Source organism: Orcinus orca, chromosome 11 (assembly GCF_937001465.1).
Source record: "Orcinus orca chromosome 11, mOrcOrc1.1, whole genome shotgun sequence".
Classification (NCBI taxonomy): domain Eukaryota; kingdom Metazoa; phylum Chordata; class Mammalia; order Artiodactyla; family Delphinidae; genus Orcinus; species Orcinus orca.
Genome location: NC_064569.1, coordinates 93,173,205 through 93,190,767, shown reverse-complemented (window position 1 = coordinate 93,190,767; position 17,563 = coordinate 93,173,205). Strand labels below are relative to the sequence as shown.

Sequence of the window (17,563 nt, the reverse complement as noted above, 5' to 3'; positions counted from 1 at the left end):
GGCAGCCACTCGCTCCCCAGCGTCTCACGTGTCTGCTTCTCCCCCACAGGCCCTGCGTCTTCCCAGGTGACCACGCCGGCTTCAGGACATGCACGGGCACAGCCGCAACGGGCAGGCCCACGTGCCCCGGCGGAAACGCCGCAACCGCTTCGTCAAGAAGAACGGCCAATGCAACGTCTACTTCGCCAACCTGAGCAACAAGTCGCAGCGCTACATGGCGGACATCTTCACCACCTGCGTGGACACACGCTGGCGCTACATGCTGATGATCTTTTCCGCGGCCTTCCTTGTCTCCTGGCTCTTTTTCGGCCTCCTCTTCTGGTGCATCGCCTTCTTCCACGGTGACCTGGAGGCCGGCCCGGCGGGGGCCGCGGCGGGGGCCCCGGTGGCGGGAGGCGGCGGGGCGGCCCCGGCGGCCGCCAAGCCCTGCATCATGCATGTGAACGGCTTCCTGGGTGCCTTCCTGTTCTCCGTGGAGACGCAGACTACCATCGGCTATGGGTTCCGATGCGTGACGGAGGAGTGCCCGCTGGCGGTCATCGCCGTGGTGGTCCAGTCCATCGTGGGCTGCGTCATCGACTCCTTCATGATCGGCACCATCATGGCCAAGATGGCCCGGCCCAAGAAGCGGGCGCAGACGCTGCTGTTCAGCCACCACGCGGTCATCTCGGTGCGCGACGGCAAGCTCTGCCTGATGTGGCGCGTGGGCAACCTGCGCAAGAGCCACATTGTGGAGGCCCACGTGCGGGCCCAGCTCATCAAGCCCTACATGACCCAGGAGGGCGAGTACCTGCCGCTGGACCAGCGGGACCTCAACGTGGGCTACGACATCGGCCTGGACCGCATCTTCCTGGTGTCGCCCATCATCATCGTCCACGAGATCGACGAGGACAGCCCGCTCTACGGCATGGGCAAGGAGGAGCTGGAGTCGGAGGACTTTGAGATCGTGGTCATCCTGGAGGGCATGGTGGAGGCCACGGCCATGACCACCCAGGCCCGCAGCTCCTACCTGGCCAGCGAGATCCTATGGGGTCACCGCTTCGAGCCCGTGGTCTTTGAGGAGAAGAGCCACTACAAGGTGGACTACTCGCGCTTCCACAAGACCTACGAGGTGGCCGGCACGCCCTGCTGCTCCGCCCGGGAGCTGCAGGAGAGTAAGATCACCGTGCTGCCCGCCCCACCGCCCCCGCCCAGTGCCTTCTGCTATGAGAACGAGCTGGCCCTCATGAGCCAGGAGGAAGAGGAGATGGAGGAGGAGGCCGCGGCCGCTGCCGCCGTGGCCGCGGGCCTGGGCCTGGAGGCAGGCTCCAAGGAGGAGGCGGGCATCATCCGGATGCTGGAGTTTGGCAGCCACCTGGATCTGGAGCGCATGCAAGCCACCCTCCCGCTGGACAACATCTCCTACCGCAGGGAGTCCGCCATCTGACCTCCAGGCCCGCCCTCTCGCTTCCCACCAGAGCCTCTTCCGGGGGTGGGCTGCCAGCACCCTCCACCGCACTCAGGACACAGTGGCTCACCCTGGCTCCATGGACCTTCCGGAGAGAGCTGGGGGCTTCAGAGACTGGGAGGCCCCTTCCTACTGACTCCAGAACCCAGGCCTGGGAAAGGGCCAGGATACCCTCGGTCTGGTCAGCCTGGGTTCTCCAGCACCTACCCACTGGCGGCTCAGGAACCCCAGACCCACCACCCTTTCCCCACCGACCCTTCAAGGACATTCCCCCTTTGCTCTCAGAACCTTGGGGAAGGCGGCTGGACTGTCGGGGGGTGGGCATCTGGGGGTTCCGGGGTGGGCCGGTGGTTAGTTTGAGGGGGTGGGAGGGGTGTGCGTTTCTTTTGCATGACTGTGGTCTGTTGCTCATGACTTTCTTTCGTAAATATCTATAAATGGAGAGATGGAGGCACCACATCCACCTTCTGCCATTTGTACCTGCAGGGCGAGGAGGTGCAGCCCTCGCACTCCGCACCCCTCAAGCCCAACGTCCCCCTGCCCAGCTGGCTGGTCCCCTGAGACCCTCAGAGCCAGCTCTCTTGGCCCGTGGATAGTACTGGGTTTGGGTGCAGAAGTGGGACCTCAAGGAGCAGGGTAAGGGCCATCCCTCCCTGTGGGCCCTCTGGGCCTGCAGGCCCAGCCCAGGTTGACAATGGAGTTTGTAACTATATATTTTTAATAAAGTATATGGTCCATTAGCGGTAGGCTGATTGAAGATGGAGGGTTGGGAAGGAGAGATAGAGGGAAACGGAGAGAGAGAGAGAGACCAACATGTTGCGTGTCTGTGTGTGGTACGTATGTGTGTATTGTGAGTATGGGATGTGTTTGTGTGTGTGGTAGGTTTGTGTGTATTGTGTATGTGTCTGTGCCCCTGAGAGACTGACCCTTGGAGGGAACTTCATCACCTGCTGGTCTCCTTCCTGGGAGCCAGTGGGAAGGATCCTAAGTGGCCCTAAGAGGTGTGAGTGGGTTTGAGTCAGAGCTTTGCTATTAACAAGCTATGTGGCTGTCAGCAAGTTGCCCATCAGCTCTTGGTCTCAGCTTCACTATCTTTAGAATGGGATGAACCATATCTTCTTCCTAAGTGATGATGGGCAGGGGAAGCCTGTGTGGACGGCAGCCAACCCTTTATGACTCAGGGAGAAGTGGGAAGAGCCTGCTTGGTTTGCACCCCACATAGCCACCCCCACCAGGCTGTGCTGATTAACTGGGCTGCAGGACGCTGTGGTGGGAAGGGCTCTAGGGGGCAGCGGGGAAACCTGGTCATAGTCGGACCTGGTCTCTGCCTCACTGTGGGACCTTGGGTGAGTCCCTTCCCCGCCCCGGGCTTCAGTTAGCCTGTGCTGTGTAACAGGCCACCCTCAACTTAGACAACAACGGTTTATTCTTTCTGCGGTGCTGTAGCAGGGCTGGTTTCCCTGGGCTCACTCCAGCAGCCCTGCTCAGCGGGGAGATCAGACAGGCTGTAAGATCCATGAGGGCCTCACTCATGGGTTGGGCAGTAGGTCTCACTGTTGGCCTGGGGGTGGGGGTGGGGGGCACGGGGGGCCCCGGTTCTCCTCCAGTGGCCTCTCTTCCTCCAGTTGGCTCTACCAGATCCCTTCCTGGCGCCTAAGAGGGTCAAGGCAGAAGCTGCAAAGTCTCTGGAGCCCAGCCCTGAACTTGTATAACATCACTTCCATTGCATTTTATTGGCTAATCCCAGTCACGATTCAAGGGGCGGGAAATTGACTCCACTCCCTGGGAGCATGGTCACGTCCCATTGCAAAGGGTGTGCACACCCGGTGGAACTGTGGCCATGATCGCTCACCTAGCACAGAACTTTCGAGTTTGAGGGTTCCTTCCAGCTCTAAGTCTATTTTACAGGCCAACTGTGTACCCAGCATTTGGAGTATGAGGAAGCAGAGGGCACCCTCCCTGCTCCCAGGAATCTTCTAGTAAAGGTGCCAGCTCTCTCAGGAAACACAGGGAACCAGGAGGCAGGCTCACCTGCTGTGAAGCGCTGTTGGCTGCTTGTGAACGACCACATTTCATCAGGCAACATTTGGCCATTTGGGTAAATCACGGTGCATTCCACATGCCTTAACAGTTTAATAGGAGAAGCTGAGGCCTCTTTCCTGGAGAAAGGGGTCCAAGTCCCCAACAACTCATTACAATGTCTCTTATTTGCATAACACCTTTCAAGGTAGGTGGGACAAGGGTTTGGTCTCAGAGAGGAAACCGAGGCCCAGAGAACAAAGGGGTTGGCCTGAACCAAGGTGAAGACTGTCAGAAGCCCAGGGGCTGGCTTCCCCTTGGCCTCCCGTCCTCCCTGAGGCAGGGGCTAAGAGAGGGGGGAGGGGCTGCCTCTTTTCCTCCTTTGCCCCCACCCAGATATCCCAGAGTGCACCTGTGACCTTTGGGGGCCTCGAAGGGCCTACAGGGGCCACTCAGCAAGACAAAAGTGCAGCCACTCACCTGCCCATGCTCTCAGAAGAGCGCCAGGTGGGAGCACCCCAGGGTCTCACCCCCCACCCCATCCAGCCCTGCAGACCCCTGGGAGGACCTCGTCTATCTCATCCTCTCCTGCCTGCTTCATCTCAGTGATGCTCTGGTGCCCTGGGCTGCCAGTGGTAGCTAAAGAAGACCTCAGACTCAGGCACCCTTGGACACAGCACCTTCGACCTGGAGCACATCTTAGAGGCTGCCCAGCCCTCCATCCATAAGGACAAGAGAGGAAGGGGTGTGGCCCCCCTAAGAGGGCCTCCCGCCCAGAGTGATGTGGAAGCACTTCAAGGTCCCTCCCGAACACCTTCCTTGTCACCAGTTTGCCACTTTGCTCAGACACTTGTGACAGTGGGCATGGGGGAGCGGGGGCCACAGGGGTGCGAGCCCAGAGCCCAGAGGCGAGCACGCAGCTGCAGGGAGGCTCCAAGGCTGCAAAGCCCTGCTGTTCTGCTCTGCGCTGACTCACCTTCCTTCTCCCACCTGCTCCCCTTCACAGCCCTCCCACCTCCCTTCCCCTCCCCTGCTCCCTGGCAGGCAGCTCCTCTGATCTCTCACTTCACTCCCGGCTCCTGGCGGCACCGAGATAGGGGGGATCGCTGAATCTGGGGGTGTAAGAACCTTAGATATATATCACTAGCTTGGAGTCACGAAAGGGGCCTTGAAGGAGTCGCCGAGCCCTTCCTGGCTCCAACCCATCTCCCCTGAGGGGCCAGGAAGCGGAGGCCCTGCCCTGTCCCCTCTCTACCCTCCTTCAGTCACAGCCCCGGGACATCTGGTGGGAGAAAGGGAGAGAGAGGTGAGGGCTCACCCAGCTGACAGCCTGCCCTCATCCCGTCTAAAACCCCACCACTCGGGTCTAATTCTTCTAGGTTCATCTTTGCTTCCTCCTCCCCAGCTTCTGAGAAAACGCATTTTCCTTAATGAACGCAAATTGCGTAAGGCAAAATAGAAAAGAACCTAGAAGGCGTTCAACTCAGCTGTTTCACCTCGTCGAATTCTCGCCTTATCCTTGTTAGGCTTTAGTTAGATCCCGTGGCTATGATCGAGCCCCTTCTTCCTGGATCTGGTTTTTCTCACTGTAGCTTTTTCTGAGTACTGATTTTCTTTTGGTATTGATGGGTTCTACACATTTTCCATTTTTTATTTTTATTTGTATAAAGGGTCCTGTGGCCCAGCACTGCTGAGCAAAACCCTGGTGGGGGGAGGGGGTAGCTGAGGATACTGGCTGATTTATTTATTTGTTTGTCTGTTTGGGCCATGCTGCGTGCGTGCATGATCTCAGTTCCTTAACCAGGGATTGAACCCACGCTCTCGGCAGTGAAAGTGCAGAGGCCTAACCTCATTTTCCATTTTTAATGACAGTATAATGTTCATAATGTTCAATATAATGTTCATAAAATCATAGAGGTCAGCGGGCCAACCCCTCGTTTACAGGTGGGGAAACTGAGGCCCAGAGGGGAATAACCTTGAACCCCACTCTCCTGGACCCCAGCCCCGTGCCCTTCTCACCGCACCAACGACACACTTTGCAGGGTCCACTGCAAAGTGAAAATGTGTGTCCGTTGTTCACAAGTCGGGAACACTGTGCCATTAAAGGCACTAAAAATCAAACTTTTTCCTTTCTTCAGATTACCTCCTCTGCTCATGTGCGTGCCACATCATCCCACTGGACTTCACTCATAAAACTTACAAGGTCAAAGATAAAATGAAGAATTTCAAGACAGAGACCACAGAGCACATGAAGCCAGCCCTCTGATGAGCCCTGTGGGCTTAATCCTTCCCCTCCTGTATCCAGATGAACGTCAGCATTTCTCCAAGATACACAGCGCCGTGATCAACATCTTCGTGCCTTTTTTTTTTTTTTTTTTAAACTTTTTCTTCTTGTGGCTGTCTGCTCAGGCTAAGTACTAACAGAATTCCGGACTGTGTTTGTCAGACCCTCTAAAAATGCAACCGCCAGCATCTGAACCTTTGCACAAGGATGGTGTAGAGCTGGGTTCCCAGGATTAGAAAATGGAGAAGTTTCAAAACCAAGCTCCCCCTCCACAGCTCCTCCAGGGGCTCCCTGTGGAGACGGTGAGCGCAGATAAGGAAGACCGGCCGGCAATGGGCACAGCGCTGGTGCCAGGGCACAGAGCCAAGAGCAACAGCATTTATGTCAATATTTGTAGAGGAAAGATCATGAGTATGAGAGCCAGGGGGTCCTGCCACTACCAGTTAGTAGCTTTGTGACTTTGGGCCAGTTGATTTATGTCTAGGAACCTGCTTCCTCATCTGTTAGGAAGGGCCATTCGTATCTGTGTCACACGCTTGTTGTTTAGGTTAAATGAGATCTCATACGTGACCAGGCATAGCATGGTCTTGGGCATATTACTGGATCCAGATAAGTGTCAGGGCTTCCCTGGTGGCGCAGTGGTTAAGAATCAGCCTGCCAATTCAGGGGACACGGGTTCGAGCCCTGGTCTGGGAAGATCCCACATGCCGTGGCACAACTAAGCCCGTGAGCCACAACTACTGAGCCTGCGTGCCACAACTACTGAAGCCCGTGCACCTAGAGCCTGTGCTCCACAACAAGAGAAGCCACCGCAGTGAGAAGCCCGCTCACCACAAGGAAGAGCAGCTCCCGCTTTCTGCAACTAGAGAAAGCCCGCGCGCAGCAACAAAGACCCAACACAGCCAAAAATAAATAAATAAACTAATTTAAATAAATAAATAATTTTTAAAAATAATAATAAATGTGAGTTGTCTTCCAGTCAGGATTTTGATGGGTTTACCATATGAGACACAGTTTGAAAACTGACCCCTGAGGTTCCTGGCAGCCATGCAAAAAGGGAAAACCGATAGGTCACTCAGCTCACAGGATATGAGTACTGGGAGGCTAGAGAAGGAGTTTGGGGTCTGAGTTACTATGTGATCCTGGATAATCTCTTCAGTTTTCTGAAACTCATTTCCTTCATCTTCAAAGTTAGACACTGGACTTAATGACCTCCAGGGACCTGGCACCTATGTTCCTGTGTCTTTCAGAACATCTGAAGGTCTCAGGGAGACCGTGGGGAAAGACAGAATTGGCAATTGGCAAAATTGGGTCAACGCCCAAGCCTATCTTTGCCCTCTCCCGCAATCACTGGCAACCTCCAGGGCCCCCCACTTACTCTGTTCACTGCCTCAAACCTGGTATAGAATCCCTACCCAAGCCCTTTGGGATCACAGCCAGAGGCATTTGCCCAGGTCCTGGCCATCAGCTCACACATCAGCCCCGCCCATTACAGATTTCAAAGGCCTTCTGTGTCATTCATTCATTCCTTCACGGAGCAAATATTTGTTGAGCACCTACTACGAGCAAGGAGGAGCCTGGTCTAGCAGAGGGGATTCAGCACTGAACCAAACAGGCAAAGATGTAGCTGGGGCCTGGGCCCACAGCCGTTCAACCTTAGGCTGTGGTGTTGGGAGAGAGCTGGGAGGCCTGAGCCCTCTGGCCTCAGCCCTGCTGCCAGTGCCAAATGGGACCACGGGCAATTCCAACACTCCACGCTCAGGCTTGGGACAGCAGCCAGGGCTCCTTGGTTACAGTCGCCATAGCTGTCCACTGCGCTACAGGTACCATGGCAACAGGGCAGGTAGGCCAGAGCCCCTGCTGGCTGGTGTCAGCTCTCACAGTGCCCACAGTGGGAAGGAGGCCAAGAGGGGACTCCTGGTACCCATGGATGGGGGCAAACAGGCCCAGGGAGGGGGTTTGAGATGTCATACAAAGAGGCAGGTGCAGAGCTCAATCCAGAATGAGGCTCCTGACCCCCGACCTGTCACTAGGATTACCTCCTTCTGGGATGTGGCCCCTTGGAGTGAGGGTCTGGAGGACAGCACCTGTGCCTCCTGCTTCTGGAACCTTCCCTGCCAGGCAGAGCCAAGGCTCAGCTTGCTGTCCTCTCCTGCTCAGCTCCTTCCAGGCCTGTCTAAGCTCCTCCTTCCTCTCCCCCTCCTGGGCCTCCCTGCCAACACCTGGACCGGGGGGCTCAGGGTGGGTCCGTGGAGGTAGGAGAGGGTTCAGGGCATGGGGACGGAATGGAGTGTTCTATTATTATCCCCATTTTACAGATGAGGAGGCTCAGAGAGGCCACGTGAATTACCCAAGGTCATAGAGCAACTCAGGGCTCTGCCAGGGCTTTCTGGTCTTAGAGTTGTTGGTGTTTTAGTCCCTGAGCCACAGCGGAGGTTGGCTGATAGGAGAGTGAGGTCGGGGAGGCGGGCGCGTGTCGCGGGGAGGACAGCTACTCTTGGGGGGCTGGGCCAGGTGAGCAGGTGAGTCCGGCAGACTGAGGAGCCTTTTCCTGCAGGCAGTGGGGAGACCTGGGTGGTCTTGGCGCAGAGGGGCGAGTGATGGGAGAGGCCTTCGGGAAGCTGCATATGGTGGCCGGTGGGCTGGAGTGGCCGGCAGGTCGGCAGCCCTGATGGGGTCCGGCCTCCATGAAGCCTTTACGCTGCTTCCGGGGCCTCTGAAAGAAGCTGGATGGGGCAGCAGGAACAGATGGGGCAGTTTTCTGGTCTCAGCGACGAGACAGGCGGAAGCGGGGATGCTGCCAGCGGAGCCTCAGCAGGGGGGCGTGGCGGGACGGATTACTGACGGGAAGTGGGAGGGGCAGATGGTTCCTGTCTTCTCCCTGACAGGTGCGAGGAGGGAGGACACGCACAGGTGAGCATGGCGAGCGGGCGAGGTGGGAACCGAGGCGAGGATGGACGGGGCTATTTCTAGTCCAGTCTCTACAGGGAAGGCGTGGGTGACGAGGGGACCCACAAATGGCCTTGCCGCCCCCTGGCGGCCCAGAACATAGGCTGGGGGCTGGGAGCCTTCGGCTGAGGAAGGCCCTGGCTCTTGGTGGTGTCAGGAAGGACACAGCAGAAAGGGAAGGGCTAGGAGCCCACAGCCTTGGCGAGGGGCCGGTGGCGCCCCTTCCTCTCTGGGTTGTCCTGAGCGATTTGCTTCCCCTCTCTGGGCTTCCGCTGTAAGAACGACCCAAAAACAACTGTGCAACCTCCACAGGGGCCACAGCGTGTGGACTAGATGGCATCGTGCATGTGGATCCCGCCACACAGCGTCAGGCCTGGCCTGGGCTCAGGAAATGCAAATCCCTTCTCTTCCCTTGGAGGTAGGTGGGTCTGACTTGAAGATCTGGAAAATGAGTTTGCAGGAAGCAGCGGGCAGGGGAAGGTAGGCTTGAAAAACTCCCTCTGTCATCCTGGCCACCTCCCCGCCGCCAGCTCTCTGTCAGCCTCCCTGGGAGACACGTCACAGACCTGAGCCCACCTCCTCGAATTACAGATGGGGAGACTGAGGCCAGCGAAGAGAAGGGATCTGCCCGTGGTCGTGCAGTAACTCAGATGTCCAGCTGAGGCCAGGGCATCCCAAGCCTGACCCTTCTCCTCAGGCCTGTCTGTGAAATGGGGGCGATGATGGCTTCTTGCCAGGGCGCGGCTTGGGCTCACTGAGCTAGTGTGTGAGAGGGGCCGGCACACAGTAGGTGCTCAGGAAACGGCTTCGCCTTCTGCTTATCGAGGTCACGCTCAGGTACGCCGCTGTGGTTAGCACACAGGCTAGGGCGTCACCCAGGCCCCGGCTGAACCCTGGCTTTGCCACTTGCTGCTGAGTGAGCTTGCACAAGCGACTTGGCCTCTCTGAACCTGTCTGTTCTTCCGTGAGATGGGGAAAGCCCCAGCTCGCCCTCCCAGGGCAGCTGGGCGGACAGAGGCAGATGACGAATGCGCTATCAAGCCCCAGAGCAGCGCCGTCCTCTCCCTCTTCCCAGCCTGTGCCCCACTGTCAAGGCCCACACCTTGCCACTCCTGCAGGGCGGAGAGCCTGGCCTCGAAGAGACTGAGGCAACCTCTCCCATCTGGCAGGGAAGTGACTCCAGCTCGCCTCAGGCCCCCAAAATAGCCCTATTTCAGCTTCCAGCTCCTCCGTGGAGAGGCCCAGAGCTCCGTGCGAGGGTGTTTGGCCGCTGAGGGCCTGCAGCAAACCCCCTCCCCGCTCCCCCATCCTGCCAGGCATTGCCAAGCTGTGACCTTGGGCCTCTCCTGCCTCTGGGACACTATTTCTCCCAGAGGGCCATCATGTGAAATCAGAACCCCCCAGTTCTCCACTGCATTATTCAAATGAGGTCCCCGGAGCCTTCAAGTCAGTCCCTGTTTCTGAAGCCCTATCCCAGGGAGAGCAGAAGTTCCCAAGGGGGCAGAGGAGGGAGACAGGATGCTAGATCAGCAGTGCAGACATACAGCTTACTCACTCAGCCCCGCAGAACCTTCTCCCCAGTGCTACACAGTTTCCTACCTCAGTGCCTTTACATCTGTGGATCCCTTTCCCTTCTCCTCATCTGCAGATGGGATTGGAAGCCAGACTGCCTGGGCCCAGAGTCCATGCTTTTAACCACTCTATGGTCACTCTGGAAGGAATCTAAGTAGAGGGAGGGCATGAGCAAAGCATGGTCCCATGAAAGAAGGGACTGCCACCAATGGGCAGAATGCTTGGGGTTTCTGGAGACACAAGGGGACTTCAGTCTTTCCCTTGTTTTACAGATAAGAAACAGGCACAGAGAAGTGCAATAATTTGCCCAAGATCACTATTGAGTGAGGAAGCTGGAATTTGAGCCCGGGGTGGGGTGTGGGGGGCGTCTGTCTCCAGAGCCACACCCCACACCCTCATAGCTGGCCTCTGGGCAGGGGTTCAAGAGGTTTGCTAGGTGTGGAATGGAATGAATACCTTGATGGGATTCTAGCCGGTGGGCCCACTGCTCACCAGCTGTGCATCGTTGGGCCAACCTCCTTGCTTGGCACACCTGCCTCACCTGTCAGTGTGGCGCTGAGAACTTTCCCGGTGGAAGTAGGGGGTTGAGGGACCCACATCTTGGGGCCCTTCGACTCTCAGATTCTAGGTCTGGTGAATCGGTGGTGGGAAAGGGGTGTAGATGGGTGGGAGGTGGGGGCAGGGTGGGGCAGGCGGAAGACTGGAGGTGCTTCAGCTGCATCCCAGTGCGTGAGCCCACAGGTCAGTCAGCTCCTCTGGGTTAAAAGTGAAGTCACATTTCCAGAAGCCCAGGCTCACAAATGCTCAGCTTCTAAGCAGGCAAAAGGAGACAGGCCCTCTTCCAACAGTTCCAACCCTCCCAGAATCCATTGGCCAGGCTTGAGGCACATGCCCTGAGCCCACCACTGTGGCCAGGGGCATGGACCACTCTGAGTGGCAGGCATGAGTCGCAGGCATGGCGAGGCTCCTTGTTTTAATGGGGAGACTGGCAACCTGGGGGGAGATGGAGTGGGAGGCCAGAGAGGCTGAGAAGGAAGGAAGTAGAAGGGAGGAAGGAAACCAGGAACCAGAGATGAAAGACAACGGCTGGGCAAGAAGAGTCCCACCCTCTCCAGCCTCAGCCAACACCTGGTCAGACGTGAGCACAGAACCTGGGAGTTGCGGACAGGCTCTGCTGGGCTATGTGACCTCAGGCAAACCGCACCACGTCTCTGAGACTCAGTTTTCTCATCTGGAACGTGGGTGCAGTTGTAGCACCGACCTCATGGGCTGTTATGAGAGTGTAAAGGAGATTAATCGCTTAGCTCACGGCAGTTGTTGTTTGTATCCTCATCCTTCAAAGTTCACCTTTCAATCCCTGTGCAGGTGTTGACCCTGGCTCCACACCAGACGGTTGGTAAAGCCCCTTTCTAGCCATCGTCTGCTGTGGTCCTGCTCCTGCCCTGGGAGGTACTGGTATCCCCGTTTTACAGGTGTGAAAAACAGCCTGGGAGCTTGAATGGCCTACGAGTCAAGGTTCCTCAGCTGGTCAGAGCCGCGACCTCACCCAGACTCTGAAGCCTGAGTTCCTTCCATCACATCAACTGTTGGTTGAATTTTTTAAAGTGACGGGGGAAACAGTTCCTCGCCTCAGTTTCCCCTCCTGCCGCAGAGGGAACCAGAATGATCCAATCCTCCCCTGCCCGGGGAAGTCCACGCCAGGCAAGTGGTTACTAAAAATTCTCGGGCCGCATGCCAGCCCCGGGGGTCCCTGCGCGATCCCCGGGGTCCCTTCCCACAGCGCTGCCCCGTGGTGGCCTCGGGCGCTGCAGGCTGAGTGCACCCGGCGGACGTGTCCCCTCATTCCGGTTCCTGCGGTGTTGGGAAGCCCCGGCTTGAGCCCTGCTCCGCCCTCTCTCGGTATCCAAACCTCTCCGCATCCTTCACGCCTCCTTGCCACCAACACGCAGAGGGCGCCTCACACCGTCTCATTAGATGCTCCTCCACTACCTCGAGGCAGGACAATTCGCCCGTTCTAGGCGCGGAGATTCGAGCTCTGGAGGTGAAGCCACTTCCAAGGAAAGGGCAGAAGGTTGGAGGCGGGATTGGGGCCCAGGTGTCTTTGTCCCCATATTTTGTTTGGGACACCAGAATCTGCTAAGTGCTCTTCACAGACATTATCCAGTCCAGCGTTGCTCCTTCTGTGGCCCCCGGGGAATCCAGACCAGGTCACCGGCTGTGCTGTCAGGTGTAGTAGCCACGACCCACAGGGAGCCCTTGACTCGTGGCTGGTCGGAGTTGAGAAGTGCTGTAAATGTAAAACACACAACCGATTTCGAGGTCTTAGTACTTAAAAAAAGAATACAAAATATCTCATTTATAATTTTTTATGATTGATTACATGTTAAAATTATACTTCAGATAAATTGGGTTAAATAAAATATGAAATTAAAATATTTTATTTATATATTAAATAAATTTTATTTTATGTATTAAAATATATAATTAAAATTTTCTGTAAGAGACTTTTCACCTGTTTCTTTTCACCTTGTTATGTAATTAGTACTAGAAAATGGAAATTGGCAAATGTGGCTTGTATTTGTGGCTCCGATTTCCACAGGACAGCACTTGACCAAAGGTGCCCATTCCTGGTTCCCACCCAAGACCCCTGACAGCCTGTCTGGGATGGGACCCTGGGACCTGCATTTTAACAGGGTCTCTTCAGGGATTCTGCAGACCACCAAAGTTTGAGATGAAGCTCCAGAAATATTTTTGGCTTGTTCACTATTATATTTTTCAGGATCTGGCATAGGGCCTGACACATAGTAGGTGCTCATTAAATGTTTGTTGAGTGAATTAGCACATCCAATGCTCATAGTAGGTAAGTAAAGAGATAAGACATTAAAAAAAAAAAGTAACTATGGGACTTCCCTGGTGATACAGTGGTAAAGAATCCGCCTGCCAATGCAGGGGACACGGGTTTGAGCCCTGGTCCAGGAAGATCCCACAGGCCGTGGAGCAACTAAGCCTGTGCACCACAACTACTGAGGCTGCCTGCTGCAGCTACTGAAGGCTGCGTGCCTAGAGCCCGTGCTCCGCAACAAGAGAGGCCACCGCAATGAGAAGCCTGTGCACTGCAATGAAGAGTAGCCCCCGCTCGCCACAACTAGAGAAAGCCTGTGCACAGCAACGAAGACCTAACGCAGCCATAAATAAATATAAATACATTTATTTTTTTTAAAAAACTTGCTGCTAAAATACCTCTAATTAAGAAAAAAAATAGTAACTATGGAGTTCTGAATACCAGCTAAAAACCCAAAATTAACTTATATGTTCTGAGAGGAAATATGGCCAATATATATTGCTAAAGAACATTATCTACGTAATCCCATCAAACAAAATATTTTTATATAAAGGACAAATGGTCTGGTTTCTTCAACAAACAAATTGCAAGGAAAATAAAAGAGTTAGGGTAGGAACCTATAGATTGAATGAGATGTAGGAGACATTGACCAACTACATGCTTTCACAGGCCTTATTTAGATCCTGAATGAAACAAACGAATAAACAAACAAAATGATATTTGATGATGTTAGGAAATTATTGTTACAGGATGATAATGGGACTTGGGTTTTTTTTTTAAGTCCTTTCCTCTTAGAGATACATATTCAAATATTTAAGGAATAATTTATATGACATATGGGATTTGCTTTAAAATAATATGGGATGGGGGAGCAGGTGGGTATAAATATGTTGATTTGGTATAAATCTAAGCTGGTTGATGGTTACATGGGAGGTCATTTATACAATTCTGTACTTTTGTATATGTTGAAAGGTTTCCATAATACAAATATTTTCAAAATAAGAAGTCAAGTCACTTCTCACTAAGACCAACTGGTAGTTCAGAAGTGATTTGACCCAGATAAGAAGAATAGTCCTTCTTTACCTGGGAAAAGATCAAAATCAAAAGATTTATCATTATTTAAACAGACAAACCAAGCTTCAAGACAAAAGCATTATTAGAAACAAGGAATATGTAACTCCAGGAAGATATAGCAATTCTAAACTCTTATGCACCTGATAACACAACTTCAAAACATACAAAGCAAAACAAGGAGACATAAACAAATCCATTATCCTAATCAGAGATTTTATCACAACTCTTTCAATTGCCGATATATCAAGAAGATAAAAGAATTGCTAAGGATATGGAAGACATAAACAAGAAGATATTAAATATCATCAGTAAACAGGAAAAGTAAATTAAAGCCACAATGAGTTGGAATTTTACTCCCACTAGCTTGGTAAAAATTACAAAGTTGAACAGTTCCACATTTGGCAAGGATGTGGCTCAGTGGGGACTCTCCTTCCCTCTGGGTGGGAGTAAAAATTGGTTCAATCTCCTTGGAAAATAGTTTAGCCTTGCCTAATAGAGTTGAACATGTTGTACACACAATAATTCAACAGTTCTCCTCCTAAATTTGTTATTTAAGAGTACATATATGTGACCAACCTATAAGGAAAGTCAGAAGAGGAAGGAGGGTGCAGCTGTGGAGGGGCACAAAGGTGTGCTTCTAAGATGCTGGCAAGTTTTATGAATGGTGAGGACATGGATGTCTGCACTGTTTTCCTTTGAATTGTATATTTTTTGCATGTACATGTTAACAATAAAAATGCTATGCCTATATATTTGCCTATATCACATCTGTATGTAAATGCATAAGAGGTTGGAAGGAGACCCCAGACTGTTCACAGCAGCTCTTCCTAGAGAGTGTCATGCTGGGGGGGGAGGGGCAATTCATATTTTATTCCAATATTTCTTGATTGTTTGCATGATTTTACAGTAAGTGTGTATGACCCAGGTAATTTTTTTTTTTTTTTTTTTTTTTTTTGCGGTACACGGGCCTCTCACTGTTGTGGCCTCTCCCGTTGCGGAGCACAGGCTCCGGATGCACAGGCTCAGCGGCCATGGCTCATGGGCCCAGCCGCTCCGCGGTATGTGGGATCTTCCCGGACCAGGGCATGAACCCGTGTCCCCTGCGTCAGCAGGCGGACTCTCAACCACTGCGCCACCAGGGAAGCCCTGACCCAGGTAATTTTAAAGACCCAATTAGAGCAACGGAAGCAAGACAAATCCCAAATGCAATTAACATGAGAAGAGTGAATATGCCAAAAGGGCATTTTAGGAGGCAGGTCTGTGGAATGGAAAGAGCTGTCACTTTCTGGTAAGTCATGTGATTTCCCTAAGGCTCAGTTTTCTCATCTGTAAAATGGGCCTAATGGGGTCTGGTCTCATGGGGGTCTCTGGAGGACTAGATGGGATGAAATGAGTGAAGGGCCTGGCTCAGCCCTGGGCCCACCGTGAGTGTTCAGTGCACAGGGATGCACATGAGAGAGGTTCGAGTATTTTGGAGTTCAGAGGAGGGGGTAGAGAGTGTGAGATGGGGAGCAGACTCAGCTGACTCAGCTGGGGGAGGTGACATGTGTGTGCCAGCCTTGGGGAACTGGGAGAATGTGGAGATGGGGTAAAAGAGTGACATATTTAGCTGGTGGATAGGGGGTGAGGAGGAAGGGGCTTGTCCAGGCTGGCCAGGTCTGGGGATGGGGGCAGGGATGGGGGACGAGGTGGGGAGGGAAGAGGCTTCCCTCAGGATAAAGGCTGACACAGGCTTCATTTGGAACCAGAGACATCATGCAAATATATGCAAAAGACCATGCAAATTAACCCAGCTGGTGGCCAGTGGGAAGAGGACCCAGCTGGTGATTTTGTTTCTGTAGTGTGGCCCAGGGCCACCTGTAACAGAATCACCTGGGGAACTTATCCTAGTCCCCTGCCACCCCCAAACCCACTGCTTCCACCCTCTGGAGCTGCAGCCCGGGAGTCTGTATGTTTAAGGAGCTCCCCAGGTGATTATTTACTTCTGAACTCATTTATTAAACATGCACGTAATGTGTTATAATTATAACACATCATGATATATGCACGTTATGATATATAAGATAAACAGTCAGGCAGAAAAGTAAATCTCCTTCTCTCCTCATTCTCCACCCCCATGCCCAGAGGCAACCACCAGTACCAGTTCCTTTGTGTCGTTCTGGAAGCGACTCTGCACATTCCCAGGTGATTCTCTCTGACCTTTCAGATCCACAGCGTCTTGGAGTCCCAGGGTGATGTCTCTGGATCATTCACAGACCAAACTGTCATTCATTCATGCCTTTGTTCACTCACTCAAAATTCACTAAGAGCCTGCGGGACTCATGCCAGGCACAGCCCTGCCCCCAGGAGCTCACACAAGAGGGGGAGCCATTCGCAAAGGCAGCACTGCCCAGTGGCTAGCTCCCAGCTCTGCAGTCAAGATGCCCTTTTCAGCAAGACCCTCACTCCCTGAGCCTCCACATCCCCAACTGTATCAGGTAGTAATGGTACCTGGCTCTCAGGGCAGTGATGCTGTGGGTCAAGAGAAATGATGAGAGCAGAGCAGGCTCTTCAATAAATGCTTATTTCCTTCCAGAAGACAAGCCTTGCCTGGAGCAGAGACAATGAGAACAGGGAGATTTTTCCAACATAGGCTGGCTTGGCTCAGGGCCAAAAGGAATGAATTGAGGGTGGGAAGGGGCTTCGTTATCTCTCCCCTCTCTCAGGAAGAGATCTCTCCAGGGTGGAGTTTTGGGTGCTCTGGGGCCTGGGAGAGCAGCTGTGACTACAGCATCCCTTGGCCTGGTGCACAGGGACCCCAGGTGATAGAGGAGCCAAGCAGCTCCCTCTGGATCTCTCTGAATCAGCCCTTACCTTCAAGGCCTGCCTCCTTCAGGTAGCCTTCCTGACTGTTCCAGCCAGAAAGGGAAAGGGAAGGAGTGTTTATTACCTGCCGGGCTTACTAGGTGCTTGTCACTGGGCCTGGAACTTTCATACTTCTTAAAATCTAACTTAATCTTCCCAACCCCTCCTGGAGGGAGATAGTTCATACCATTGCACAGGTGAGGCAGCTGAGGCTTGGGGAGGTGAAGGGACTTACTCAAGGCCACACAGGGAATCAGTGGCTGGGTATTTGTCTCCATGGGGGCTCTGAGCCTCTCCTGTCCTCTCCTTGGGACTCCTCCCCTGAGGGCCTGAATCTCCCAACAGTAAAGTCCCAGGGCCTGTGGAGGGACTGGGATCGCTAAGTTCCTGTAGCTCAGACACTCAGAACTCAGTGACCCTGGCTGATCTGGCCTCTTTCCTCCTCTCTCTAAGCCTCGATGACCTCATCTGTCAAATGGGTAGATTACCTCACCTGTCATAGGGAAGGTGTCTGTGAGAACATCTACACACA

At 53.6% G+C, this 17,563-nt stretch overlaps 1 protein-coding gene and 1 long non-coding RNA gene across 3 annotated transcripts in view; both read left to right on the top strand.

The window, feature by feature from the left end:
- KCNJ4 (potassium inwardly rectifying channel subfamily J member 4) overlaps window positions 1–6,671 on the top strand; it is a 29,626-nt gene extending 22,955 nt beyond the window's left edge. The window contains exons 2-3 of one of the 2 annotated variants that reach the window (XR_007470364.1): window positions 50–3,545; window positions 5,605–6,671. Coding sequence is in view for 1 of the 2 variants with exons in the window: in XM_049695019.1 (XP_049550976.1) it covers window positions 89–1,426 (1,338 nt within the window). In the remaining variant the exon portion in view is untranslated. Of the gene's footprint in view, window positions 1–49 lie in introns of both variants that reach the window. The other variant, XM_049695019.1, reaches the window with a different exon arrangement.
- A 1,976-nt stretch (window positions 6,672–8,647) lies between these two features.
- Window positions 8,648–14,937, top strand: LOC125960565 (uncharacterized). The gene is made up of 2 exons (XR_007470365.1): window positions 8,648–9,117; window positions 11,637–14,937. It is a non-coding gene; the product is annotated as an uncharacterized LOC125960565 (long non-coding RNA).
- The last annotated feature ends 2,626 nt before the right edge of the window (window positions 14,938–17,563 follow it).